The following is a 26,332-nucleotide window of genomic DNA, read 5'->3' on the forward strand; positions in this document are numbered from 1 at the left end:
AGTGCCAATGGCCAATTTGTCCCGCAAGAAGGGTACGTTTCTACCTTCCAGACTCTAATAACTATAAGGATTTGGATATGAAACAATTCTCACGGTATAATTAAGTGGTGCTGCGTTTATAGAGTGCTATGGTGCAGAGTTTGGCAGTCAGGGAGCAGAACTCTTCGCTAGTTGTGTCGTCGGTGAGAGAAGCATGAATGGTATCAAGGCCGCTATAAGTAAGTCTCCATTTCGCGTACCCAGACTAGAGATGCCTCTGTAGATTTAACTTGAACGAACAAGAAGCTGATTACTTGATAGACGAAGTTATCTCGAATTACAACGGAGTCCTCAGCTGCTTCGACCATGACGGAACAATAGTCTACAGTTAGCCAACAATACCCTCCGCCAATAATAACGGGCTATGTGCAACGAAGTCCCCGTTACATACAGCAAGCTACAAGATTTGAGACTAGTGTCAAGGGCTCAAAGTAGATACCAGGCGAGGGAATTGCTGGGTTGACTTCTAATGCCAGGAAACGAAATGATAATATCGTAATGGATAATGGAAGTACATATTGTCTTATACAGGCCTTGTTCCCGGAAATACTAGGGCTATATCATCTTATAACATTTAACAGTATAGATTGAGATGCCAATGCAAAGGTGCATCTGATTCCCTTAGCTCAAACTTATTAGGACTAAGCATCTACCCTCCGAAGATATTAAAGTCCAATGTTGTTCATACATGGATAATGATATGCCGGATAATAGATAAATATGGCCCCTCACTCCCTATGGAAGCGGTCGGTATGAACATATGCACTTAAATCTCATGGCTGGCTAATTTATAAATCAAACGCCACAAATAATCGTTAGTATAGATGGGTATCGAAAGAACCTCTTGATCACACGCATCTCCTTTTCCCAAGCTTAATTCTTTTCCGTACCTATTGGCTGGGTCTATGGATGCATGCCTCGGCGACCTTTTCGTTCAGATAATTTTCCTTTAGTCCTGCGGGAGAATTTTCGGTATCAAGCTCTTTCTTACTAGGGCTGGATTTGTATGTCCTTGAAGAATACGCCTCCTCTGTAGCTAATTCAGAAACTACAAGTTGCGGAATTCTTCAAAGATAATTCAAGAACATGCTATATGTTTTTGCCGATATCTCTCTTTCCACCTAGTTTATTATGCTCCACATATGAAGACGAGAATTGAAATAACGCCGAGTAACTTTAGAGTTCTAGTTTACGGTCTCGACCCAAAACTGTCTCTCTAGGTATTCTTGATTAGATACGTCGGTGATTTCGACCTGAGCTTTTGTCAGTCTTCACAGGCAATGTAGACATCCACCTCTCAAGTCTCAGTTCTTGATGCCAAAAGTTAACATGGCCGCAAGGATATTCCCCTTTAGAAAGATTGTGATTATGTTACCCGGCTTGATCGCATCAATCTACGTACATATATGTACGCCGGCGTATAGAGGACCAGTCCGTAAGAACCCCAGCTAAATTTAGAGAGGTATCATAACACGAAAAGATCGTCGTACATTGACCCTTGGGATTGTAAGTAAACTACCGGATCATCAGGGCACTCATGCGTATCACGCCAATCAAGCGAGGCGCCTGCGTGTGTCCAAGACGGCAACTTCGTATTCATTGCATTAGCCCCAGTTTAGACCTCTGACGAGGGGAGCATACAGACGTCCTATGCCCTGCCGAGTCCAGTGCATTGTGTACCCGAAATTAGTACCTACAATGAAGACAAGTATGAATGGCGGGGGTGTTTAATTACCTCGTATTTGCTGATCATGAAGCCATGACCCAGGCTATCCAGCACATCGCATCGTATACATGATCAGTGAGCCATGATGCACATATAAGCCTGTGTTTCCTCCCCTTTACTTCAGTCAATGTTGGTGCTTTTCTATCTTTACAAACCTCCGTCACTCGCCGAATCTACATTATCCACTTTCAACACCATTAGTCGTTTCCAACCACCCAACAGAATGTGCAAGTTCCTCACCCTCGCTGCCCTCTTGGCAACCACAGCCCTCGCGGCGGATCGCACACCAGCCCTGGTTGCCCGTCAATTAGTTGAGCTCCCTTGTTCCTATCAAGGTGAAAAGGCCTGTGGGGATGGCTGCATCCCTCTCTCCTACACCTGCTGCCCCAATAACCTCGGGGGCTGCCCCCTGGGCTCCTACTGTGACGGTGTGGGTTGCTGTCCTAATGGAGAGACCTGCACCGGTCCAGGGGGCGTTTCCACTCGCCCTGGATCGACTATCTCCATTACCAACACTCTGACCAATACGTTGACGTCCACAAGCACCTCCACTCACACTTTGACGTCCAGCGAGGTCGTGACCCCAACCTCCACCCCTACACCTAGCTCGAGCGCCTCGTCCTCTCGGAGCGTCATTCCTCCCAGTTCAAGTGCGGTGTCTCCCTCGTCATCTACGCCGGCTGTGTCGCCCACCTCTCCTCCGCTTCATACTGGTGCAGCTTCTCACTTGACCCCGGGCTTCTACGCTGCTGCCGGACTCATTGTTGGTGCTGCTATCCTTTAGACGAGTCTTTACTGGTATTAGCGCCGTGGTCCTGTGAACCATGGCTTACTCCTTGGCCTATTCCATATATTGGGGTATGTCTGCTTATTCGAAAGGGTAATACAAGGAGGAGGAATAGGCAGGATGTGTCTAGTTTAATGTCATATAATGTATTTACTTCTCTTTTTACCCTCTCCGATGCCATGTCGTTGTAACCATCGAGATGTAAGTCTTAGAGTACATGCTGCTTGTTACTGAAAAACCTTTCACGTACGCCGCATTTTCTTCTTGTGTAATGTTTTGCTTGCCTCCAGCGGCCGAAGCAATGTGCAAATGTCAACCAAAGTACAAGGTTAAAGACGATTTAGTAGGCAAGATAGATTCGGAAGGTAGTAGGAGACAAAGATTCATGTTCAGCCTTTCACAGCATATAGTGGGGAAATATATACCTAGCTAGGAAAACCGACTTTCTCTCTAACCTAGGCCAAATAGAGATAAATAAGGTACGAAGGATATCATGCGCCTAGCGGAAATCACAAAGTAAACCAAGAAAGGAAAAAAAAAGGAAACATTGCACTGTACAGAAAGATATCGACAAAAGATGACAATATACCTCATCTAATCAAAATCAGGACAGAATGAAAAGAAGCTCTGGTTATAGCTACTTTTAGCATCACAAAAAGAAAGACCCAGGCTGGTATATAGATGAAATAAATACATTATAACAGAATATTGAGCACCCATGTGCACCGCACTACTTTCCACCCACAACATCACCACTTGGTGATGTGATCTGAAATCGCTCAAAGTTCAAGGTATAGTTTCCCTTGACACCCGAGTTGGCGAGATCGATAGTGTATTTGTCCTTCAAGCTCGGGTATGGACCAGTGAGGTATGTTTCAATCTTCTCCTCCGAGAGCATGGCCGCATCAAGCGTCCCGGTCTTCTCGAAAATGTAGAGGACGGCGATTCGGGAGAAATCCAGAACCTCCGTGGAGACTGTGGCAGTTGGTGTGGGCGTGGTTGTGGTGGTCGAAGAAACGGAGCTCTCCTTGATTGTTGATGGTGTTGTGCTTGTCGGTGGTCCGTGGACCTCTGTTGGCTCTGAACCATCGAATATGATGCCGTTCATTGTTGAGGTAGAGCCTCGAGCAGCGAGGGTCCGTGTGGGGACATTTTCTGGGGTGGCGGTAAGTATCGATCCACCAATTTGGTCTTCTGGCAAAGGTGAGACTGGCAGATCAACGGGGAAAGAGCGCCGGGCTTTGTTGTTGGACACGGTTCGAAATGAGACCAGTGTGTTCTCTGTTGTACAGGAAACATTGTTTTGACTGAAGAGTGCCATAATGGTGAGCGGATCTAGCGGAATGCTATAGTTACTCTGAGAGTTTTCGAACAAGCGCGGAATTTCGCTCCCCATCGTGGCGTTCCTGGATTCGGAGCCGTCATTTATTTCGGTCGTGGTACAGCTGGCATCCCCGGCTATTGTACACCGGGAACCTGTATAGCCATTCGCGCAGACACAAGAGCAGACATCTCCACTCGAGACACTAACACCGCCGTTCTCACATGGCGCAGTCTTCGCACACCCTGTCTTGGCATTGGCTGCCTTATGCTTCGGTACGGCGACGACGAAAATAGGCACGAGAACAGCAACGAGCACAATGATAAGAAACACGACACAAAGAATAATGAACAATCGAAGGGGCATTCCACAGCAACGACGGGGCCGTTTCTGTTCCTTCTCCTGGACCTCCCTGGGTCCCGAATCTCGGGAATTCAGCTGATGCAATGTTGATCGCCTGAAGAAAAAAGGCCAAGACGAGTGACCATTCTCTGGTGTAGCAGCTGGTGGGGGAAATGAGGCAAGAATATCTTTGATAGATCCCGACCCACGGTGTTGGTGGCCTGGACAGAAAGTTAGTTTGTTGAACTGATTTACTGCAGGACACAGAGTGCTTACCAAATGGGAATCTGGACGGTCCGCCACCGAGAAGATCATTCCGGCTTGCCGTTCTCCCATGCTCCAGATTTGTTGCAAGTTTTGTCGCACGCCGAATCAAGTCAGGCAAACTTGTTAGACTACCTCGCTTCTCTGCGTCACGCACGGCACCCATATTTAGGGGAGGTGGTCTACGGCCACCTGGTCTTTTGTCACTCATCGTTGGCATAGCCCGCGGAAACACTTCAGTCTCTTTTGCGAGAGCTTCAAAGTTGACATGTTCCGGGTGCTGTGGGCCAACATCTAATACAAATGGGGCCTTGTCCAAATCAAAGTGAGACGAATCAGACGATGATGTCAGAAACGAGCCTCTCCTTGCCCTTCCAGTCGAAACCTCATTTGGGAATGACGGGGGTGGTACATCCGGGGCGGCAGGTCTAGCTCTTGCAGGATCCTCTGGAGGTTGTATAGGCGACTCGGCAGTAGATCTTCGGATCATACACACCGAAGGTTGACCTCGTTTTCCTATGCTTGCCTGTCTCACTAGGGTAGAGCTGTTCCCAGTAACAGCATGATTCGTCTCTCCATCATCATCATCATCGGAGACTCCATCAAGATAGGTCCCCAAGATCTCTGATTCAGCCTTTGCCGAGGTCCATGACGGGATCGCCCTGTTTGATACATAGGATCCTTTACTGTCGGATCGCTCTTCTGGAATAGGTGAAACGGACGAGATGCGATTAACAACCTGCCGGCCTATAGGAGGAGGGGCGAGGTTTGCTACATTTCTCTGAGAGGGATCGGCTGGCAGACGTTGAGCGGGGAAGGGGAAATCAGGGATCGATGCCATAGAGGCAGCCGAGGAAACTGTGGAGTGCCTCAGAAGATCCTCCGTCGCAACAGACACGCGCGGGGTTGAAGCTGCAACACTACTTGGACTCGGAGGAGGCGGTCGTTGAACAGCAACCCGAGGAGGCGATGAATGTGATAATGGCTGTGAGAACGATGGGACTGGTCGTTTGATGTGTAGAGGGCTCGGTGCCACATCTGGGACGCTTCTCTCAGAATACACTGATGGGGAAGGCATGTCGGGCCGTGGGGGCCGCAGAGGCGGGGGCCCCCGGGGAGTGATATGTCTTACGTGCGAATCGACCATGTCCGTCTGCAAGTCCTCGGTTGGTAAGGGCCATTGAGCCATATGCGCGGCATTTCTGAGAGGTGGCACTCCTGCGTCCGCCTGAGGTTCGTGGCGTCTCCCAGCTTCCAGCATTTCCCTTGCTCGTCGAACAGATCCTTGTCTTTCCATCATGCAAGTTGAGCCTGACCAAAGGTCAGATAATGGGTAGTTGACAATAGTCACGATGTGTTCCCGTATGATACAGCTTTTGTTAAATCATAAGAAATCACCGATGTTGCGGTTTTAGTATATTCCTGTTTGTTTGTGATAGTTGGAAGCCAGCTCGACACGTCTGTCAAGGACAAGATGAATGAGTGAATAAAAGGGTGGCGGAATAGTTTCTGAAAAGTGGATTTCAAATGTTTCCTGCAACAGTGGCCGTTGACTACGCTGTGAATGCGCAAAAAGCGAATAGCACTTGAGGAGCCTGTGCTCAAGTTTGATAAAAAAAAAAAGGAGTGTGCTGATAGAAGTATTGCAATGGCACTCAATGCCGTTGCTGTGGTGGATATGATACGAAGTCAGCAAAGGCATATTTCGAAATATCCTCAGGGTTGTATATGAGAGAGCAGTGTACCATGACTAGAAGAACATCTAGTGTAAGAAATGAATGACGGAGGGCAAAGTCTTAAAATTAAAAAGTCATTGTAACCAACAAGACCAATGTCATATCTTAATGGAACATTTGACTGTTTAAAAAACCCCTGAAGGCGCAGGCAAAACAGGTATTAGCCCCATCAACTAACCCATGCGTTGATGCTGGTAGACTTACGAATGCAATAACAGGGGTCACGAAAAGAAAAGAAAAGAAAACACAAAGAGCTTCTAGCCCTTATTGAGAAAATAGAGAAGGAGAAAGATGTAGAGAAGGCAGGACACAGCCTCCAGATGCGTATAGAGAAAGAAAGCACGTCGCAGGAATGAGTAATAAGAATCAGGGTTTTCCAGCACCCCGAGGATCTAAATCAAAATCAGGCGTTGTTGCTTGCTTTTCCGCGCTACGAAAGTATGCATGGGCACAGGATGAAAGAGGCGTGGATTGTTTTGGGACCCGGTCCATGCCAAAATCAAGTGGAGCACGTAGCGTGGGAGCGGACACAAAAGGGTCATTTGCGAGCGTCGCAAGTGCGACAAAGGATCAATTGACCAAACAGGCAATATGCAACTGCTAGCCCTTGTCCATGTATGACAATCCCCATACTGCGTGTAACACCTAAGAGGGCGAAAAGAAAGACAGGTCCCATCGAGCCAGTTTACTGTCGGATATTTCTTCGTTCGCGATGAATTTTGGTGCCGGATTGTTGATGGAGTTCCATGAATCGCTGCAACAACAGGTTTAGAGTTGTATCTTAGATGAGGACCGTGGATTGGCTCGACGAGTTTTAGGATAAGAACAACTTTTGGAAGCGAAGTGACTGGATTATTGGGTCTGCGGCCATTCTCGAGCCCCATTGGCCCGGTGGAGACTCCCAAGGTCGTTAGCGGTCGACGGCATGTCTCAAGTTGAGGAGAAGGTGCCACTCTGCGATTTCAACATGAAACCATATCTCCCGTGTGCATGGTCCAATGGGCTTTGGAAGCGAGGGCTGGGACAAACGGCAGTCGCCGAGGGATCCGTCAAGCCGTTGATCGATCCAAGGCATGGAAATGGTCGCATGGATAAAAGTAGCGATCGACAATTGTGAGAAGAGTAGTAGAAAGGTAAAATGAAAGAACCAGCTCAGCTTCTAGAATATCTCCGATGGGATTTAACAAAGGAGGACACTTGTAGCCGAATCAACTTCGTCTTCATTCGCTTCATGAAGTTTGACTATTGAACTGACTATTTGTTAGCTTGTTCGTTAACTCGTCAATGGGGAGAGTCGTATTGATTAGGACCTGCAAGGGTTAAAGTGAGACACCAAGACATCAACCACATGGTGCCACTAATAAGACTATACTGAAAAGCGCCAATGAGAAAGTACTTTCGAGTGGTAAGTAGTTGCATGCAGGATGCAGAATTCAGAAGGCGTTGGATGGAATTGATGATGCCATCTCGAGATACAATACCAATGATTACAGTAATCTATCCTACCATTCCGTGCCTGGAGTGGTCCCGGCCTTTAGGTACTGTATGTATCAAAGATACTGTATTGCGCTGCCGAAGTATGTCCACGCACGTGGCGCCGTTTATTTATTTATTATTTTTATATCCAACTCCATTGCTGGACATTGTAAACTTACGGAGAATATATCCTAAGTATAGTAATTGATAGATTAAATATCGACGCCACTATTAAAGGAAATTGATTGCAAAGATCCCACCTCTCCACTTGACCATGGCTTGTGCTTCTAGGAAGGACCACACACAGTATAAACGATCGCAAATGCCGAGATTATAGGGTACCCATCTTTTAGACATGCTCAGTCTCTAAGTACTCCGTATATAGTACTAGTAGACCACCGGACGCTTTGTTCAACTTCTAAAAATATTGGGCGACACCGGGAGCCACTTGACCAGATTCGATGCGGTTGAACCATAGTTAACTAACCACCTAGTTACTAAGTAGGCTTATTTAATTGCATTGAGTCGACTTGGTTCTAGACGGGACCAAATGCATTGCACCTCTTCTGCATTCCTTACTTGAAGCGTCCAGGGTCTATACATATACACATACATATACACACACATACATACATGCATGCATTAGTACATATATATCATGAGACGCATTAGCAATCATGCTTGGTCTATCTTCTTGCGCACACGTTTCACCTCCTTTTCCACAGCCTGCATCTCGACCATCACACTCGCCAGCTCAGGCAAGGGACCCCCTACAGCCTCCGTGAAATATTTTTGAGCATTACGGAGAAAAGGTGGCACCAAGATTCCGTACCATCTAATGGGGTCGGAAGAACGGGGCTTCTTCTCCAAAGATGTAGGCTTTGTCTCTGCCGGCTCTTGTGCCCCAGGGTCATCCGATGAAGTTGTGGAATCCCCAGCCTTAGAATCACGCTTCTTCTCAGGACCCTCACATTCCAATGTGGACGCGTTACTCGAGTGAGATTGGTTCTCTCCTCCAGTCCACTCAGAGGGTTCCTCTACACTATCACCTGTAGCTTGTTTTATAGTGAAGATGTGACTATAGTCGCCACACTTGGTAAATTCATCGGACGATTCATCCACACTGGATGCATCGACATCTTTGGTCGACGATGTAGGGGGTTCTAGGTCCCTGATGGCACCTCGTTCATTAGCGTTGAACACTCCGAAAACCGACACAAACGGCGCAAGGCACAGCTCCAACTTACACCCTTCTTGTTGCTTTCATACGTTCATCGTAGTAGTCTGCTCCATATCTCCGACCTGGGGGGCAAGTGTAGTTGGCTTGGGCGAGTGAGAGAAACCCCTAGTCTCGTATTAGCGATTTGTCCTTGTTGAGCCTTGTGTTTCCAACGTTGCTGTACCGAAGATAAACTTGTGGCAAGTTCGGCCTGTAATTTCTGATGACGATCTAAGAGATGGAGATACCGTTCTAGAAGAGCGTCCAGTGACCGTAACAAGTCTGAGTTGCCAACTCCCGGAGGCTGTTTGTACTCGGTGTCGGGTGATTCTGAACCATGGCGAGACGCAGGAGGGGTGGGAATTTGCGCCATTGGGGGAACAAGACGAGATAGGGACCGGAAAGGGCCCGGGTTGACAGGAACCGACGCGAGGTTGTCAATTACACGATGATCTCCGAGTCCCTTCTCCAAATTTATGGGGATCGGCCGAGGAGTCCGATAACTCCGTCATCGCGCCTCCGAGAAAACCAAAAGAATTTCCCGCGAACAAGTCATTCATCACCTCTACCATATATCGACCTCCCATATCAGGAAGTGACTCCTGATTTACTCATATTCGTCTGGCGCCACGAGTGTACTCTCCAAGCCCTGAATAGGAGCTATCCGACCTTCATTTCCCGCGGAAAGTGTGACTTTCCTCTCCACGCCACCTCCGGTTGCGGTGTTCATGGTGCTCAACGCCTTGTGAATAGCTTCTTGGAATTAATAGTATCATTTCGTTATCGTTGTCCTGATAAATTCCTGGTTGATCGTATTGTGATTGACAATCGAATTTATTCACTTTCCAAAAACCTGAGTGTTAATCCTCCGGGTTAGCGGCTTGAAGCGCTACAGCCGAAGACAAATACGTCTTAGGATCTACCGAACACTATCCTATTGAACTTGCGGTCCTCGTTTCTGTGCTCGCTACTGTTGCTATACGTACATCTTAATTGTTGTGATTTTCCCCCTCCGCTCTTAGCGCTTTCATCATGTCTGTACCGGCATTACAGCGGGACACTGCCTTCCAGGTGCGATCCTTGGTATGTACTCCAGAATCATTCCCCTATTGTGGTGGGATCGAACTAACCTTGTCGATTGATTTTGTGTATAGTTTCGCTCCTTGCTCCGCCAGTCGTCCCAGTTCTCCAATTATAACTTCCGCGAGTACGCCCGTCGGCGGACAAGGGATGCTTTCCGTGAACACCAACGTGAGACGGAAGATAGGAGGATACAAGAGTTGATCCAGGATGGTTTACAGAATCTGCGGATGATGAAGGTCAGTTATGGATATCTTTCTTGCGACAGCGTTCAGATACCCCACCGAATCTTGTGATGCGGTTTTGCACTCCGGCATCGCTGACATATACCTTAGAGGCAAACCGTCATCAGTCAGTTCTACCAAATGGACAGGCTGGTCGTTGAAGGTCAGAAGACGGTTAGTAGAGCTTATTGATATATCACCAGTAGCCCGCCGCACGTGGAGCTCACGAACATCTACAGGGAAAGCAAGCTGGAAAAGAAGGGGATATTGTTCGCCAGAAGGATACTGGGTAAGATGAGTGTGAAGCTCTCGTATTACAGGCATACTAATCTACGCTACAGTTGGGATTAATTGGAACCAAAAGATCACGAATGAATAAGCGGTTGACACACCACAGGAGGTTCGGAAAGAGACTTGATTTTCTATTTCGACGGGGACCGAGGATGATGTGATCGAATCCAATAGACTTGAGGTGTTTCTTGTATTATTAATGAAACAGTTACATTGTAGGTAGCGCAGTCTCTTATCTTCAGAACGCCGATTCTTCTCTCATCCTCCTTGTCATGCAAATAATAATGTAGAGGTGTTGCCAATGTGAGTCTACGGTAGTTGTGTCACGTGATGATACCGTTCCCTTTCCCGCGACTCCATCGCATCGCGACAGAGACCCCGACAACCCTTCCCAGTTTGGCTCATTAGCCAACGATCCCTTTCATTAGCTCCGTCTCTTTGCTTCATCCGCATATCTAGCGATACTGGGGTGCTTGGCACATCTCTTCTTCATCGGGTTGTGGAGGAAAGATCGCAAAACATTGCTCATCATGCCACCTACTGTAGGTTTCTCCGCGGTGACATCGCTATCGGCTACCCGAATCTTCTTCATATGCAACAAAAGCGGAGACCATTTATCAGGGACTATTATTGTACTGACAACTTCTTAGTTCAGATCTTCACGCTCCGGCCGTCAATTCGGCGATGGCGCCAACCGCACTAGAACCGGCCAGATCGACCACGATGTCTTCGAAGGCTTCCGGTTCGACGATGGACGCGCCAGCTACAGACCGTCTCCCAAACCCCCAAGCTGGACGGACAGGAGTCATTCGTAGAAGGTCCTGGTGGAAAGCAAACGATTCCAGAACACCCAATGCCCAAAGACAGCCATCTATTAACCCCGATGAGTAGAGCGCTCCTCCGTGCGGCCCGTGCGGGGTGCATATATATTCGCAAAGCCACAAAAGATGCAGAGGACGAAGAAAAGGAGGTTACAGATGTGGAAGAACAGCCGGCCTTGCAGACTACGGAGCGTAGCTTTGTTACGCGCAAGTGGACCACGGTCCCCAGGCACTTGGAGAATTCAGAGGTCGAGTTTCTTGCTAAGAGACGACCGGGCTTGCCGTCATTATATGGTGCCACAACCGCCGGTGCCAATGGCGCTGAGAATGGGTCTGCGCCAATGAGGAGGACCCGTTTCAAGAAAGTTGACCCAAACAGTGGAAACATCTCTATCTACGAGGCCTGGGTGCCGGAAGGGCATAAGATTGAAGGAGAAATTACCGACGACTCTCAACTGGTACCAGAAAACAGCGAAGCAATTGTAACACCCGAGGCGCCTGCTCCTGGAACAGTTATTGAAGGTGTTGGCGTGGTCAATGCAGAAGGTGTGGTTGTGGCAGATCCAGCCTCAGCGGCTGTCATGACTCCTCCGAAGAGGCGCCCCCCACCTCCTAAACGTAAGGCGAAGGGCTTCGGGAAAGGAAGGAGGAAGAAGGTCATGTTCGCTCCTGGCGAGGGAGCAGATGCAAACGCCGTACACGGAGCCGGCACTGGACCTGTCGATGGCACTGCCGAAACAGGTTATGGTAAAGAGGGTGCGGATAGGTCGCGGATTTCAGTCGACCAAAATGGGCAGGAAGAAGAAGAAGAAGATGCTGAGGAGGGCGAGGAAAGTGACGACGGCGATGAGTCAATGTTAGATGCTAAGACTCCAGAGACCCCACTTCACCAACCAAGTGCAGAGCCGACAACTGATCCTGCATCTGAACCTGTGCCGGAAGTAGTTCCTACTTCTACTGCACCCGCTACGGAAACCGTGGTTGCTTCACAACCGCCAGCTCCAAACCCCCCAGCCGTCGCGTCAGAATTAACTGCGCAAGCACTCCCACAGCCACCTGCAGTGTCCACTGTATCATTCGCACCACAGCAACCCTGCCAGCCTGTTCAGCCAAGCACTGATCTACCAAGTTCTACCACGCCCCCTGCAAAGCCAACACAAGAAGTGACACCTGCTGAGGATGTGGAGATGACCGGTGTCAACCCCGAGCTGCCCGCTATCGATGCTAATGCTGCATCCCTACCCCAGACAACACCGAATACTCAACAGCAGACAGCCCCGGAGATCATTGAAGCACCGACTGAGACAGCCACGGGCGCAGTCCCCGCACAACTTCAACACATCCCGCAGGTCACTGCACCGGACTCATTCCCTGTCGTGAGGAGTGAAGACCCAACTGGGAAGCCATTGGAAGCCCCTTCGATAGGACAGACTGACTTGGCAGCCCAAGCAAGCATCGAGGATGAGAATGTGAAATTGGAACCCCCGGCTGGCCTTCCCCAGATGCCGCCACCAGGACAAGCTCCTCAGCCAGAGCAGGCACTCGAGCCACAACAGACTACCCAGCCAGGACAAACTCCCCACCCACAACCGACCCATCAGTTAGAAGACACCCCCCAGTCAGAACAAACTGCCCAACCAAAACAAGCCCCTCAGCCGGAACAGATTCCCAAACCAGAGCCAACTCCGTATCCCGAGCCGGCTTTACAGCAGCTAGCCGCCCAGCCAGCTGAGGATATTGTGGAGGACAATGGTTCCAGTCTCTTGGACAGTTTAGAAGCAAGTTTAGGACATGCTCCTGGCGTCGAGCAAGAGGGCGAGGCTCCGTTTGGCGATCAAACAGAAGCTCTACCTGACCACAACGCCGGTCATCCCAGTACGGAGACTACCCAGCAACCTACACCCATGGAGGTAGACGTTGACACCATGGACCGGTATACTGAGCCAAGTTTGCAATCAGCAGCAACACAACCTGCAGCGCCCATCGAGCCGGTGGCCGATCAACCACCTACACACGCCCCTGAAATTGCTACTGAAAACAGCGCAGAGCAAGCCACGGAACTCCCTATGGAACAGCAGATACAGCCCCCGGCGGAGACGCCAATAGAACCATCAATAGAGCCTGCTACTCAAGAATTTACGCAGCCTTCTGTCGAGCAGCTAGTCGAACCTACCATGGAACAGATTGAGCCGAAAGCGGAGGAGCTGGCCCCAGTGCAGGTGGAAGAACCACTTGGAGAGCCCCAAGGGGCACAACAACCTGAAGCACAGCCAGAACCGATTCCACAACAGAGCTCAGCACAGGAAAAGGAACCTGCTCCGGATAGTAATTCAGAACCACCTGCAGCGTCACTCCCAGAACTACCGCAAGAAACACCTATCGAGCAGATTCCACAGCCTACGGAGCAAGCAGTAGCGCATTCTTCCCTGGAAGCACCGGTGAAGCCATCAATGGAACAAGTAGACGAGCGGCCCGATGCTTCTCGGCCAGAGACGACACAGCCTCTCCAAGAGGTTGAGCCTGTGCCAACACAGCAACCGGTCGAACCCCAGTCACCCCGGACTGCGACTCCACCTGCACCAACCGTTACAGAAGACGCCCAGCCTAGACCCATTGAGAACAATGAAGCCAGTGAAGCCCACGAGCTCACTGCACCCAATTTCTCTCCAATCTCTGACCTGAACCCTGAGCTTGAAAAAAAGGAGGAAACAGAAGCACAGCCAAAAACAGGGGAGGCACCGGCACCAGCAGCACCGGGGCCTGACATTGTTCAAAACCCATCGAACTAATCTGCACATAGTATATAGTACTTGTTTGGGGGGAAAAGGTCACCTTGATTGAACTGGGACCTGTTTTATTACCAGGTGTATATCGGTGTACGGCGTTACAATGTGCTGGAAAGGGGATTTTGGAACTTTCGGATCAGGCGTATTTGGACCCATCGCATGTTGTATCATAGGAGTTTTCACAAGTCAGAACGTATAAAACTCACAACCCCGGCTCTCATGACAGCCCGCAAAAGACAGGGGAGTCGCGTATCGAGGAGGCCGAGAGCGATCGAAAACAAATCATGGCATGTTAATATTTTCTGTAAGTTATGAAACGGTTCCAGCGTTCAAGTGATTTTAAACTAGTTGTTGAACCTGAATAGGTACATACATTCAACCAGAAATAGCACTGCAAAATGCCCTATGCAGGCATCTTGAGTGTCCGTACATTTCCAGGTAGTCGAATGGAGTGATTTTTCAGTTAGTGATGTGTAGATCCTCTTGACTAGGTTTCTTCACCGGATGGCTATCTGCCAGGTCAAGTGACTGAGACACCCTGCTTCAAGGGTGAGTCCATGTGAGAATTATCCTTTCTCATTACTCTCTTAGATGTCAATGTGATGCTGTATTCTACTCAGATTCGTCGAACTTGCTCCAATACGGAAAGGAACTGGTAGAAAGGATTTGCCATATTACACTGAATATATATAAGTACAACGCGCACTTGCATATCTATCTCTCCACTGCAATACCACAGAAATCGAGGATCTCATCAGCAAAGTCAAAATAGATTCAGTTAATTAAACCAGCTAGTGATAGACAACATCGAACTAGACAACTGAACTTATATCCCGTCGACTAACCAGCCAGGAAGAAAGTAGTAACATTACAGCAATAACACCGTCTCTGCAATTCAGGTCTCGTAACACAGCAAACATCAAAACCAGTGAACAGGAGTGTTGGACAGAAGAAGAAAGATAGAATACCGTCAGACCATACCAACATCGGACCCAAATTCGATCGATGACGACGCACAAGGTGTAGTGGAAGCAAAAATAAAACATTAGGCCAAAATACAAGGGTAACTTATCATCAAGAGAAAAGAACTAGCAGGAATTGCCAGTAAAGAAAGGGACGAGAAAAACGAGAGGAAATGGAGCAAGCTCCCCAAGAAGTTAGAAAAACGATGGCCGTGGATGAAGCAGTATTCACACAGTAGATCGGCCCAGGATGAAACACCTGCGGTATTCTTATGGAGCCAACGAGCCCAAATTGATCATGCCTTGGAGTTATTAGCAGCCTTGCTTGCTGCCTTCCCGCGAGGAGTAGTCTCCTTGCCTTTAGAAGTACGCTTGGCAGGACTCTTGGTCTTGGTGTCTTCCTTCTTCACTGTACGTCCGCGAGTGCTCGTCCCCTTAGCAGCCTGGAGGATCTTCGCTTTAGTCTTCTCGGACGGACGGCTTAGTTTAGATGTTGATGGAGCCGACTGGGTTTTGGTTGTCTGTATCGGTTTCCTGGCTTTAGTCTTTGTGGTTTTGACCTTTGGCAGTTTAACTTCCTTCTTAGATCTGGCATTATCCTTCTTCAATTGGCGCCGTGCTGGGGTTGCGATGGCTTTCTTGTTTGTCGTCTTGGAGGCTTTTGTGCTGGCACTCGTTTTCGAACTAGTTTTCGAAGTTGTAGTTGCTTTGGAAGCAGAAGAGCGTGCTTTGGTAACAACTTTCTTCACGCCAGACTTGATGGACTTCGAACCAAGAAGCTGTCGCTTATTGACGCGCGAAGTAGATCCATTCAACACCTTCTGCTTGGTGGTGCTGGCTTTTTTATTGTTGTTCTTCGAACTAGATCTCTTCTCGTTTTCAGCCCTCAGTTCCTTCTCCTTTGAACGCTGCTCTTTCTCCCGCGGCCGTGGTCCAAGGATACCACGGCACCTGTCCGATCCACATCGGCATTGCTGAACGTTTTTTTGAGAATATGGGCTGCAAGTAACAGGTCAGTATCGACAACCCCAAGTTATATGGTAAGGTAACCCTACTCAAAGTTATAGTCATAGGTCAGTTCATCCCCGGTCATGATTCCACGATCACCAGCAAAAAGCGCCATACGCGGTTTCCCCGCGACTGTCCATTTTTCCATCCGACAGTTGGGCTCGCAAGAATGGTTTACAAAACGAGCGATAGAGCCCCTGGTAGCATCGATGATCATGTTCTGATCAAAGTACATTAGGTAGTAGCACTGATAGCGGTCAATACGCCGCCCATCGACCAGAGAAAGGGTGAAAAGGATGCATACCTCGTTTTTTTTATAAATCGTCCTCATGCGTTTCTCACATTCCGCTTGCGTTATGATCTCCCCTGTGTATTCCACGATGACCTGGTTAGGCTCGAATGTGCGGTTGCTACGAACACCGTATCCTCGATCCTCCGTCTTGATGACTTCAACACCAATATTGTATTTCCCGCCCGCTTTGGTTCTCTGCTTCAGTTCCTCGAAATTCCGATTTCCACACTCGGGGCCCACACCACAATTGCTGTCATCACATTCATAGAACATGTAACGGTTCTGACATTCCTCGTCACAGCCAGCTTCTTCCGCGCACATACACTTGGATAGCTCCAATGGCTTGTTTGCTCGCCATATGCTGGATGCTTCCCCGACAAAGACATCTAATTCCATAAGTTAGCCATTATCGCGTGTTTTTACTACTAGTAATCGTACTCTTGTTGGTCTTTCTCCACTCATTGGGCTTGGGCTGACCCGAAGGAAGCGGAGAAAATATATCGAAGGGGAGCTGAAAATCTCTTCCCTGCTTCAATAGGCGATCTCCTGCAAACATCGGCATAGGAAGCAGTCTGCGTTGTGTGGGACCTTGGCTTCTGCGCTTTGCATTTCTGTTCCTACTCTGCAGGGGCCGAGACTCTGTGTATTCCTGGCCTGTGTACAATCCATGGGCTAACCAGCGCTTTGTCTTGGATCGAGTAACAGGCTTGGGAGCCTCCTGTACGGCGTCTTCATTTTCCTGGATTTTGACAGGTAGATCGCTTTCAGAAACACGCCTCTTTTTCGCCGCAGGAGCCTCGCTGGCAGCCTTGGCCGGTTCCTCCTTGGGAGCAGTAATTCGAGGTCGTAAACTAGCACGCCGGCTGAGTTCTTTACCCTTTCCCATCACGTCACGCGAGCGTTTGCCCAAAACGCTGCTAGCCCGGCCAACAAGGTCTGAAGCCTTCTCTAACAGACTCAAACGAGACGAGCGTCTTACTGGCGACTTGGATTCTTTAGCCGTTACAGTAATTTTGCCCTTATTGCCGCCCCCTTCCTCAGCCAGGATCCGCTCTACGCGCTTCCGTAAAGTGCGTTGTTGCAGTGACGTGCCCATGTCACTGGCCTGCAGCTCTTGCGAAGACTTAGAAACTGGAGTATCTGGGGCCATTGGATGGTCCCCTTCAGTCTCCATATTGTCTTGTGCGAGCGTTGCCTCACTCCAGGACTCCATGACCGCTATGCTGTGGCGCAGGTGGGAGGCCTGGGACCTCTTTCCGCCCTCAGCTTTATCGAGCAGAGTCTCCTCCGAGACCGCGGGGTCATTTTCGCCAGCCGTAGACAAGGTCCCTTGGTTATCTATCTCCATGTCGCCGTCGAGTTGTGCCTCTCCCCGTAAAGAGGCGCGTGTTACACGTGTAGATCTTCGCCGTACAGTCGGCTTTTCCTCGGTAGACGCGTTTTCATTGTTACTGGACGTCTCCGAGCGACTGTTCTCGGGGGTGAGGAGTTGCTCCGAATACTCAAAGGCCATTGTGTCGTCAGCGGGCTCGTGAGTGTGCTTATTGAAGTCTGAAAGGGTTGCGGGAGTCGCGGGAGGCGCGCCGGCTGATCTAAGTTGACTTTCCATCCCAAGGGTCTCGGGACTGATTTGCGGTGAGTATTTGAGACTGCAGGGGAAGGGAGACCGCCCGGAAGGGTGAAACGATAGTGCCTTTGAGGGGTTTATGCGTCAAATAAAGAGGGGGACTGAGATCCGGCTGAGCTGACCTGATTTCCCAGGTACGGGGGTCGAGGTGGTTGCCTCTTATCAGGAGTGACTGTCTTAGAGCCTACACTTTGGGGATCATATTAGAAACTCAAAAGAGAAGGCTCTGACACGCAACTTCCGACTGGCAAATGGCAGCGAGAAGGCTGACTTGAGGGGCACGGGCGTGGTATGGAGAGGGAATAGGGAGGAAGAAGAAGAAGAGATGCGGAGAGGGTTGAAGTCCGTATCGTAGGCACGGCGGAATGCAGAACCACAAGGGAAGCGAGACAACCAGCAGGACAGACATTCGGCCCCACGCATAAATCCCCCCTGAGGGTAAGCAAGAGTAACACTCCATGTAATTGGACTTCAATTGTTTGGTCTCAGACCAGTGCATACGCCACTATCTACACCCTCCCCATCCATCCCATCCATGGGCGCTTACCATCAGCGGTCATGACACTACATGCTCTGCGATCTACTGCATACCATTTTGGATCTGGATGGATTATTCATAGTCTATCTGCAGGTTGGGGGTTCGATATCATACAAAAGATCCCTCGTATAACGTAATATCAGAGTCCAAATCAAGAAAAGCCTCGAAGCAGACCCTTCGAGGTAGACAGAAGAAAGAAAGGAACCAAGTCACAAGGAGGGCGTGGGAAAAAGTACAAATGAACGAATCAAAGACGCTTGGCTCAACGTGTATATGAATTGCCTTGACAGATTGGTATGGGCAGGAGGAAGAGAAGAAAGATATGCCTATTCATGCATTCCAGAAGAGGCAAGATGAACCCCAAAAAATAAACGAAAGGAAATAATGAAGGACCGTAAAGCCATTATTATTTGAATATATCTTTAGAAGAGAAAGGGAGAAACTAGTGAAGGCTGATGCCTGAGAAAGGTAGAAGAAGAGCCTTATCTATAAAAATAGTGTCTGATGGGCGCTCCATATTTTCAGAGTATTGTTATAGACCTCAGTCCTGCGGCTGATCAGAAGGGACATGCTGCATCTCTATGCCTGCTTGAGCTTCAACGTCTCGCGGAAGGTATTTTCGTTTCACCATGCTTAAGCGCTGGTCACCCTCGTGATATGACTTCTTGAATTGCATGTATGTCGGGGGCCGTGGTCGCCCAAAGACGGATATCCAATTCTTCAGGATATTTCCTTGAGTAAAGGGCCGATGACGGTCGGCTTTCACAAACTTGTGGGAATTTAGGTATTCCCTAGTCGTCTCTCCCCGGCCAACCAGAAATAGGTGATATGCCCAGAGGGAGGCTGGATACGGAGCCGCAACGGCTCCATAGAGGACCATAGCCCAAGGTACCCTCCACTTATCGATCGCATCATTGAAAGAAATACCCTCTTGTGATCGATATACGAGGATATGTGCCAGACTTGCGCCGATTAAAAAGAAGGCGAGGAGTGTGGACGAGCCCACAAAAGTGAAAAAATAGCGATAGTTGCGACGGCCGACACAGTTATTAAGCCAAACGCAATGATGATCAAGTGTTTCGATACAATTGTCACAGACACGGCAATGATAGCAACGTGGAGGTCGCCATATATTGCAGGTTTTGCAGAATTTCACCGGCACATCCATCGCTGCAACCTCAGAGGTCGCCAATTTAACCATCACCCAGTCATTTGTTGGTGGACCTATCGCTAGCGGATCATCTGACGGATCTGGCGGTGGCATCGAGTGAAGATTCCGAGGAATGATCTGACATAGAAGAATTAGCGACAAAAACGTCGTGCTTTACATTGGAGCTCTTTCTTACCCCGGGGTCAACGACAGAGGCGTGCAAAAACGAGGAAAAGCATAGGTAGAAGAGATAAGCGAACAATATGGGAATAGCGGGTGAGATGTTGTGCCAAAGCCAAGGTGCCCTGCGCAAGGTCAGCAGTGATTTTTTTTTGAGCAGTTCAACTCATATGGGGAAGGTATCTTACGAGAACCCAAAGAATAAAGCTGATGGCACAACTACCAATACTCCAGTTGCAACATTGACAGGCTTGTCCCGAGAATTTTGAAACCTCCCACCACCACAGAAAATAGTGTTGCCAAGGAAATATTCATAGTTCTTGCCCAGATGGCTCTTGCTTACCGTCCGACTCTGTTTCTCAATGGATCCTGGAGACGAACCGGCTGATGACAGCCGTTCGTGATTCCGACTATCGCGGTGCTCTTGGCCGCCGCTTCTATTTGGTGGAGATAAGAAGGAAAGAGGAGATCTTTGGGAAATGTCATGACCGCTTGGACTAGTAGCGCCCACACCCAAATTGAGATGAGGCTGAGAAGGTTGGTTCTGTCTTTCTTTGTCGCGTAGAAGTTTAGCACTTTCGCCTATACTTCGCGCTGTTGTATTACCAATGGGACTGGCGTTTGATGTGTTTCGGTCAGGGATAATGGGGTCTGTGAATTCAGTGCCTCGAGACGGAGGAGCGTCCTGCTCCTGTGGAATAGAGCTCTGAGCAAGCGTACTATTGGATATTAAACTGCGCCTATTTTGACTTGCGTGATCACCCCAGTCTTCCGATGATTCTGTCCCTTTCGTCATTGGACGACCGCGATGGGCTTGGAGTCGCTGAGAAGATAACGGCCGAAAAAAGCCTTGCGCTGTCAATGAAGGAATGTGGCTCCGGCTCAGTCTGCTATTCGAGCTTCCTGGTCGGTTTGCTGCTTGGCTGGTAACAGAACTCCTCACAGGAGGAGGACCGGGCCTACTAGATACGGATGGCCGTGACCGGTGCGGTGCGTGCGAGGAGATTCCAGTATTTGATTGTGACTGATCCCCATCTTCAGAAGTCATATCCTCCGTTACTCGAGACGAGATACCTCCCACGGAAGGCGGGCGAGGAATACCCAGCGCATGTTGTGTGGGCCCAGGATGTGGCGTATCACTTGTTTCTGAGTTGACCGACGAGAATGCCATGATGTTTTAAATGAGTAGTTGCTATGTTGCTATCAGTTGATGTTGAATATCATGTTGTGGCTAGACGAAGGAGAGGGATATTGAGCATGATATAAGCTAAGGGTCGCTGTAATCGAATGCGCGAAAAACAGAACGGGGATAAGAATTGGTCAAGGAGAGACAGCGACGACGATAGAGAAAGAAAGAGAGAGAAAAAAAAAGCCGAAAGTATGATCAAGTTAAAGAATGTAAGCAACCTAAGAACCAGGACTGTCAGTAAGCCATGTGCGATTTCGATGTCAAGAACGCGGCGCCGAAGATAGCCTCCCCTATACGTTTCGACAATAGGGATTCCGAACAGCACGAACCTTCAAACAGAGTTGCGATCGACTGCAAAGCAGCTAATGAGCCAGTTACATCACGACAGCGATGCAAACTGCATGCTGTGCAAGTCCAAGAAAGCTGAATGAAGGAATCAGCAAAAAGACACCCCTCGCCCGTCCAACGGCGTGCACGAGCATTATCGCATTCGATGCAATCCCCTACTTGGCCCAACCCCAATCCGGTTAGGGCCAGCTGGCTAGCCGGCCATGACTAAGCGTCGGGAGCTGATGGGCCAACGAAATGTCACCTGATGTGATGCGCCGGCAACATCATCGTCCGACACCCACGCATTCTCCCACCTCTCGAAAGAGATCTCCGGTTTACCTCACCACCTTCTATACCTCGCAACTACCAAAATGTCGTCAATTGCCGCCATGGCCTCCCGCCGGGCCTTTGCCCGCCAGTCTGTTTTCCGTGCCCCCGCTCGCCGTTTCTACAGCTCCAAGTTGGAGGAGGCCAGCCTCGACAAGGCTCCTCGTCGTGACCCTGAACTTTACGTACGCAACTACTTTCGTCTGATCAATTGGGCTGATGGAATTGAGGTCTAATCTTCTATAGGTCCTGCTCGGTGTTATGTCCGGTGCTTTCCTTGCTGCTGGATGGTGAATACCCTTCCCCGTACCCACTTTTACAACCCGCGACCGGCCGCAAAATTCCCCCAATTGCATGTGGAAGCAAAACAGAATATTAACAACTTCTCCTCATGACAGGTACTTCGGCAAGAAGCCCACCTCCGTGACCTCCGAGAGTAACGTGCGCATTGGCGACAGCGCCATGCCTTGGGAGCGTGAGGACGACGGCAAGGTCTACAAGTACCAGTACCACCCTCACGGTGACAAAAGCCAGCCCCTCAGAAACGCCCCCAGCGCTCTGAACACTGTTATTGTGCCCAATGTTACTCTGCCGGCTGTATGTTCAATCCCCACCTTGCTTCAGGATGCATTTTATATATCGACTTTCGCGATGTTCGAGAGAGAATGGCTACTAAGATAATCCCTCAGGATCTCCACGAGCGCTACAACAAGTACGGCAAGGAGGAGTGGGATTACTAAATGGTCATACAGCTACATAGAGGGTTATTAGGGGTTTGGTTGAGAGGCATCTCAACACTGGTCGCTGTATACTAAAATTACTGTGAAGAGTAGAGAAGCACTACGCATAGTACATCTTGACGGGAATCAATTGGAGACTGCTTTTGTGCATTACTAGGAGCTTCTGGGTGAATAGTGGTATACGTTAGGCCGTCGACCCTGTGGGAAGTAGTCATATACAAAGTCACATTTCGTTAGATCAAAGAGGGATAAAAAATTAGTCTCTGGAAAGGAAGTACAAGAGAAGAAGATGGTCAAGATTGACGATTGATAAAACAAAAGGAAAGGAAGAAAATTCGCGGTAGCAGAATGCAAAAACCCAAGATGCCTCGTTTCCGTTCACTAAAGGAGGTTAGTTAGTCGCCTCGTTCCCTTCACTGGCGGGCTTTGCTTCGGGAGAATTAGGCTCTGCAACAGAGCTTCCCCCCGCGGCCGAGGCGGGACCATTATCTGCAGCTTGTTTCTGCTTCCCAATAGTCTCGGGATTCTGACCCTCGACGTCTGGATGCGGTGGGGCTACTTGGCCATTAATCATTTCGACCTCATGGCCATGTTCCAAGCGAGTGCGAGTCTCATGGCGAGTCTCAAAGGATACTTTGCCCTCCTTAGCAAGGGCGGCAACAAGCTTCTCGTCCAAAATATTGCCATCCTGATCACGGTATTCAACCCGTGCCTTAGCACGAGGCGGCTGGGGCTCCGAGGTAACATTGGCATCTTCCGCTTCTTCCTGGGGGATTTGTTGGTCCTGCCGTGGTGGAGGGGCTACAGGGACCTCGGGAGGAGGTGCCTGTGTTGTTGGTACAGCGACATTGGTATTCGTAAAGTGGGTCACATATTGGCCAAGCTAATGTTTCCTTGTCAGCCGTCGTGATGTGACACGCTTAGTAGCCTCGTCGGGGAGGTTGCCATTTCGGAACACTTACGTCAGTATGGAAAGTGTTGCAGTCGAAGTCCCAGGTATCCAAAAGTTTCACCTTGCGGCAAGCGTCTTGAGTCCAGGGGTTGCCATAGACCAAAGGAGAATAGAGAGTGAAAGTGAAGATGCTCAGAGCGAGGAAAATACCAGCCAACGCCTTGCCAATGGCAGGCTTGGATGCTAGTCCAAGAGCACGGATACGGTTGGCAAGGAAGTCAAATTCTTGACACAAGGTGATAATGGCAAAGTAAAGCGCTGGAAGATAATGATGGAGAAAGAGCTGCCGAGCCATGAGGTAGAAGGGGAAATAATGGAAGGCCCATCCCAGGACACTTGTGCCAACCTCGTAGTCAAATCTTTTGAAATTGATGTTGCGGTAGTCGGCACAATTACGTTGCCAGCGAAGAATGGAGATTCCCTTAAATAGTACGTAGATGCCAATTGCCAATGTTGAGGACCACCAGATAAGTGGGTTGCCAAGGAGATAAATCTGGCGATGATCTGTGCCCCAGAAATTGATGCCACGGAGCAGCGTTGGCCACGATGGGGGTCGCGAATCCCATGCGTGAGACTCCGTCAATCCCGCATTGGTCGTCCACATCACCTTCTGGAGCTCCCAAAACTTGCCCAAAAACCCGGGATTTCGGTAATTAACCTTCTCTGCATCCGCCGGTAGCATTGGATGGCTGTTAGACTCGATGTACCAGACACTGTTGGGCAAAGTGCCTCCCTTCGCGCAGGTCACCTCTTGCTGCTCCCAACCCCAGTCGGGAAGTTTGACTTTGTGAGAGAACAGGACACAACCGGTCATGACATGCACCAACTTGAATTTGGACTGGATGGTCCTCAAACGCTTCTTTGCTTCTTCACCCTCTGACATCGACTTGACGATTTCTACGCGGAACATGTCATTCGCATCACCGGCAAAGCCCTCGAACCCATAGGCGGATACTTCATATTGCCAATCCGCCTCAGTCACAGGGGGGCGCTCGTCGTGCGAATGGACTCTTCTCTGAGTCATCAGGTGGTTCAATCTAATGATAGCACCATCTTCAATATACTCGGCGGTAATATTATCCCAGGCAAAAAGACCCGCGATTTCTCCGTCGGGACCAAGAGGTTGAGTCTGGTTCTCCGCAATAAAAATGTTGTTCTCGTCCTTGTGCGGATAGAGCGTAATCTGCTGTTGTTTGCTTCCCGTGGGGTACATATGGTTGTGAGAATGAAGGTAGCCACCCTGCGTATTAAGGTGGCGGAGACTGATACGGGAGCCGAAAGCAACATCAGCGGGGACATCTTGCATTGCCTTCGAATTCAATGTAGCCTGGAACTCAGACGACATAAACCCATCGCCCTCGCCCGGATTGACCAGACACAGGAAATGGATTGCAAACATTCCACAGTAGAAGCCCAATGGAACGACGATGAGGCAGAAGAACCGAGCAAAGAAATGCTTAAACCACAAGCGCTAAAAGGACATCAGCTAACAACTAGGCAAGGTTCGAACCCTCGAGCACATACCGGAGTGACATTTTTTGTATCCCCGAGGAGAACCCATAGTTGAATGATGGTTAGCGAGCCAACCCAAGCAACTGTGAAAAGGCCAACCCATTTGACACTTAAAGTAGCACCAAGACATAGACCAGTAGCAGCTAACCAAAACCACCAGGGTCCACGGAAGGCGTGCGATGGGCCTAGTTCTTGCTGGTTTGTGAAAGATGTGAATGACATGGCCGTAAGTGCAGTAAAGAACACCAGCGGTGAGTCCAAGAGGATTAGACGAGACTGGGTGACCAGGGCATTCTCTGTTACTTGGTTAGCGCGTGTGGGTATCCAGACCGAGAAAAACAGATCAACACACCAAATATCACCACACCAGCACCCAGCACGGCAGTCGTGGTGCGGCATCCCGATGCTTTCAACGTCAAGAACATCAAGGACACTGTAAGCACACCCATAATAGCTGGGAGCATTCGCATTGCCACATATGGGACACCTGCTTCCAGATAGTCCTTGCCGATTTCCTTGAAATCGAAATCGCCATTGAATCCAGCCAACCAACCAGCAAGTGTAAGGAGAAGTTTAGCAAGTGGCGGGTGAACATCCATGAAAAAGCGGCCCTTGATATATTTTGATGCAAAACCACCGAAACTGTGCATATATTGATTAGCCCAATGCGGGTCATCTCGCGCAATTACAGAGATATTAGGACATACTGGACTTCGTCGAAGACAACGCTTGTCGGCTGATAGATCCTAAAAAGACGGACAGCGGCAGCGACCAAGGTGACGAGAACTAGGGCCTTGTAGTCGGAAGTAGGAAGGCTGAAGATACTGTTGTCTTTAACTCCATCCGAGCCATAATTCAACGTCTCTGCGGGTGCCTTCTTGCGATTTTTCGGTCTCGGGGAGCGACTTGAGGAGCGGGTAGCCTTGGTTGGAGGCTGGACCTCCAGGGCGTTCTTGGATTTGGGAGGCATTTTGGCGCCAATAGGGTTAAAAGACTAGAGGTCGGAATAAAGGGATAGTATCAAAGGATATTAAAAAGGAACGAAGACCATCAAGAGATATCACAGATATGCGAGGAGGGTAAGCACGAGCTATGGAGGGCTCCGTGGAGCTTTCAACAACCCCACGCCGAGCAATGGAACCAAATAAGAAATGAGGACAATCAATCAACGAGAGTAGTAGGTTAGGAGACTATACGCCATGACAGAACAAGAAGAAAAAATAACTAGAAAAGATACATTGACCGTTGGAGAGGAAGACAACAACACGTGTGGGACAAATTAGGGAGACGAATGAAAGCGGTAGTCCGGTTTAAGGCCAGATCGTCGGCGGACAAGGAGTTTGAGGTTGGAGTTCACTAACAAGGAAGCTAAGTCACGACGGAGAGTAGTCCCGGGGGCAGCGCTGGTTTGGC

General features: G+C 49.3%; 9 protein-coding genes across 9 annotated transcripts; 4 read left to right on the plus strand and 5 right to left on the minus strand.

The window, feature by feature from the left end:
- Positions 1–1,988: 1,988 nt before the first annotated feature.
- ABOM_005238 (GPI anchored serine-threonine rich protein) lies at positions 1,989–2,549 on the plus strand (the record flags this gene model as incomplete). The annotated part of the gene is made up of 1 exon (XM_022532367.1): positions 1,989–2,549. One exon carries the CDS (start codon positions 1,989–1,991, stop codon positions 2,547–2,549), a length of 561 nt encoding a protein of 186 aa, XP_022389716.1.
- Positions 2,550–3,282: 733 nt separating this feature from the next.
- ABOM_005239 (uncharacterized protein) lies at positions 3,283–5,776 on the minus strand (the record flags this gene model as incomplete). The annotated part of the gene is made up of 2 exons (XM_022532368.1): positions 3,283–4,436; positions 4,492–5,776. 2 exons carry the CDS (start codon positions 5,774–5,776, stop codon positions 3,283–3,285), a joined length of 2,439 nt encoding a protein of 812 aa, XP_022389715.1.
- Positions 5,777–8,366: 2,590 nt separating this feature from the next.
- On the minus strand, positions 8,367–9,283 carry ABOM_005240 (uncharacterized protein; the record flags this gene model as incomplete). The annotated part of the gene is made up of 3 exons (XM_022532369.1): positions 8,367–8,862; positions 8,939–9,036; positions 9,095–9,283. The coding sequence occupies 3 exons, from the start codon at positions 9,281–9,283 to the stop codon at positions 8,367–8,369; spliced, it is 783 nt and encodes a 260-aa protein (XP_022389646.1).
- A 659-nt stretch (positions 9,284–9,942) lies between these two features.
- ABOM_005241 (LYR motif-containing protein) lies at positions 9,943–10,565 on the plus strand (the record flags this gene model as incomplete). The annotated part of the gene is made up of 5 exons (XM_022532370.1): positions 9,943–9,993; positions 10,065–10,229; positions 10,326–10,388; positions 10,454–10,503; positions 10,556–10,565. 5 exons carry the CDS (start codon positions 9,943–9,945, stop codon positions 10,563–10,565), a joined length of 339 nt encoding a protein of 112 aa, XP_022389670.1.
- Positions 10,566–11,035: 470 nt separating this feature from the next.
- On the plus strand, positions 11,036–14,115 carry ABOM_005242 (uncharacterized protein; the record flags this gene model as incomplete). Its single annotated transcript, XM_022532371.1, has 3 exons — positions 11,036–11,047; positions 11,156–11,316; positions 11,397–14,115. The coding sequence occupies 3 exons, from the start codon at positions 11,036–11,038 to the stop codon at positions 14,113–14,115; spliced, it is 2,892 nt and encodes a 963-aa protein (XP_022389644.1).
- Positions 14,116–15,370: 1,255 nt separating this feature from the next.
- On the minus strand, positions 15,371–17,998 carry ABOM_005243 (putative histone-lysine N-methyltransferase (Ash1); the record flags this gene model as incomplete). Its single annotated transcript, XM_022532372.1, has 3 exons — positions 15,371–16,073; positions 16,130–16,760; positions 16,813–17,998. Coding segments are annotated over 3 exons (2,520 nt in total), but the record flags the coding sequence as incomplete, so codon positions are not given.
- Positions 17,999–19,080: 1,082 nt separating this feature from the next.
- Positions 19,081–21,040, minus strand: erf2 (palmitoyltransferase ERF2; the record flags this gene model as incomplete). Its single annotated transcript, XM_022532373.1, has 3 exons — positions 19,081–19,827; positions 19,886–19,994; positions 20,058–21,040. 3 exons carry the CDS (start codon positions 21,038–21,040, stop codon positions 19,081–19,083), a joined length of 1,839 nt encoding a protein of 612 aa, XP_022389642.1.
- A 719-nt stretch (positions 21,041–21,759) lies between these two features.
- ABOM_005245 (uncharacterized protein) lies at positions 21,760–22,455 on the plus strand (the record flags this gene model as incomplete). Its single annotated transcript, XM_022532374.1, has 4 exons — positions 21,760–21,900; positions 21,962–22,005; positions 22,114–22,312; positions 22,405–22,455. 4 exons carry the CDS (start codon positions 21,760–21,762, stop codon positions 22,453–22,455), a joined length of 435 nt encoding a protein of 144 aa, XP_022389643.1.
- A 391-nt stretch (positions 22,456–22,846) lies between these two features.
- Positions 22,847–25,889, minus strand: pmt1 (protein mannosyltransferase 1; the record flags this gene model as incomplete). Its single annotated transcript, XM_022532375.1, has 5 exons — positions 22,847–23,338; positions 23,418–24,878; positions 24,932–25,215; positions 25,272–25,561; positions 25,627–25,889. The coding sequence occupies 5 exons, from the start codon at positions 25,887–25,889 to the stop codon at positions 22,847–22,849; spliced, it is 2,790 nt and encodes a 929-aa protein (XP_022389647.1).
- Between the last annotated feature and the right edge of the window lie 443 nt (positions 25,890–26,332).

The sequence above is a fragment of the Aspergillus bombycis genome (genome assembly GCF_001792695.1).
Source record: "Aspergillus bombycis strain NRRL26010 chromosome Unknown contig00036, whole genome shotgun sequence".
Lineage (NCBI taxonomy): Eukaryota > Fungi > Ascomycota > Eurotiomycetes > Eurotiales > Aspergillaceae > Aspergillus > Aspergillus bombycis.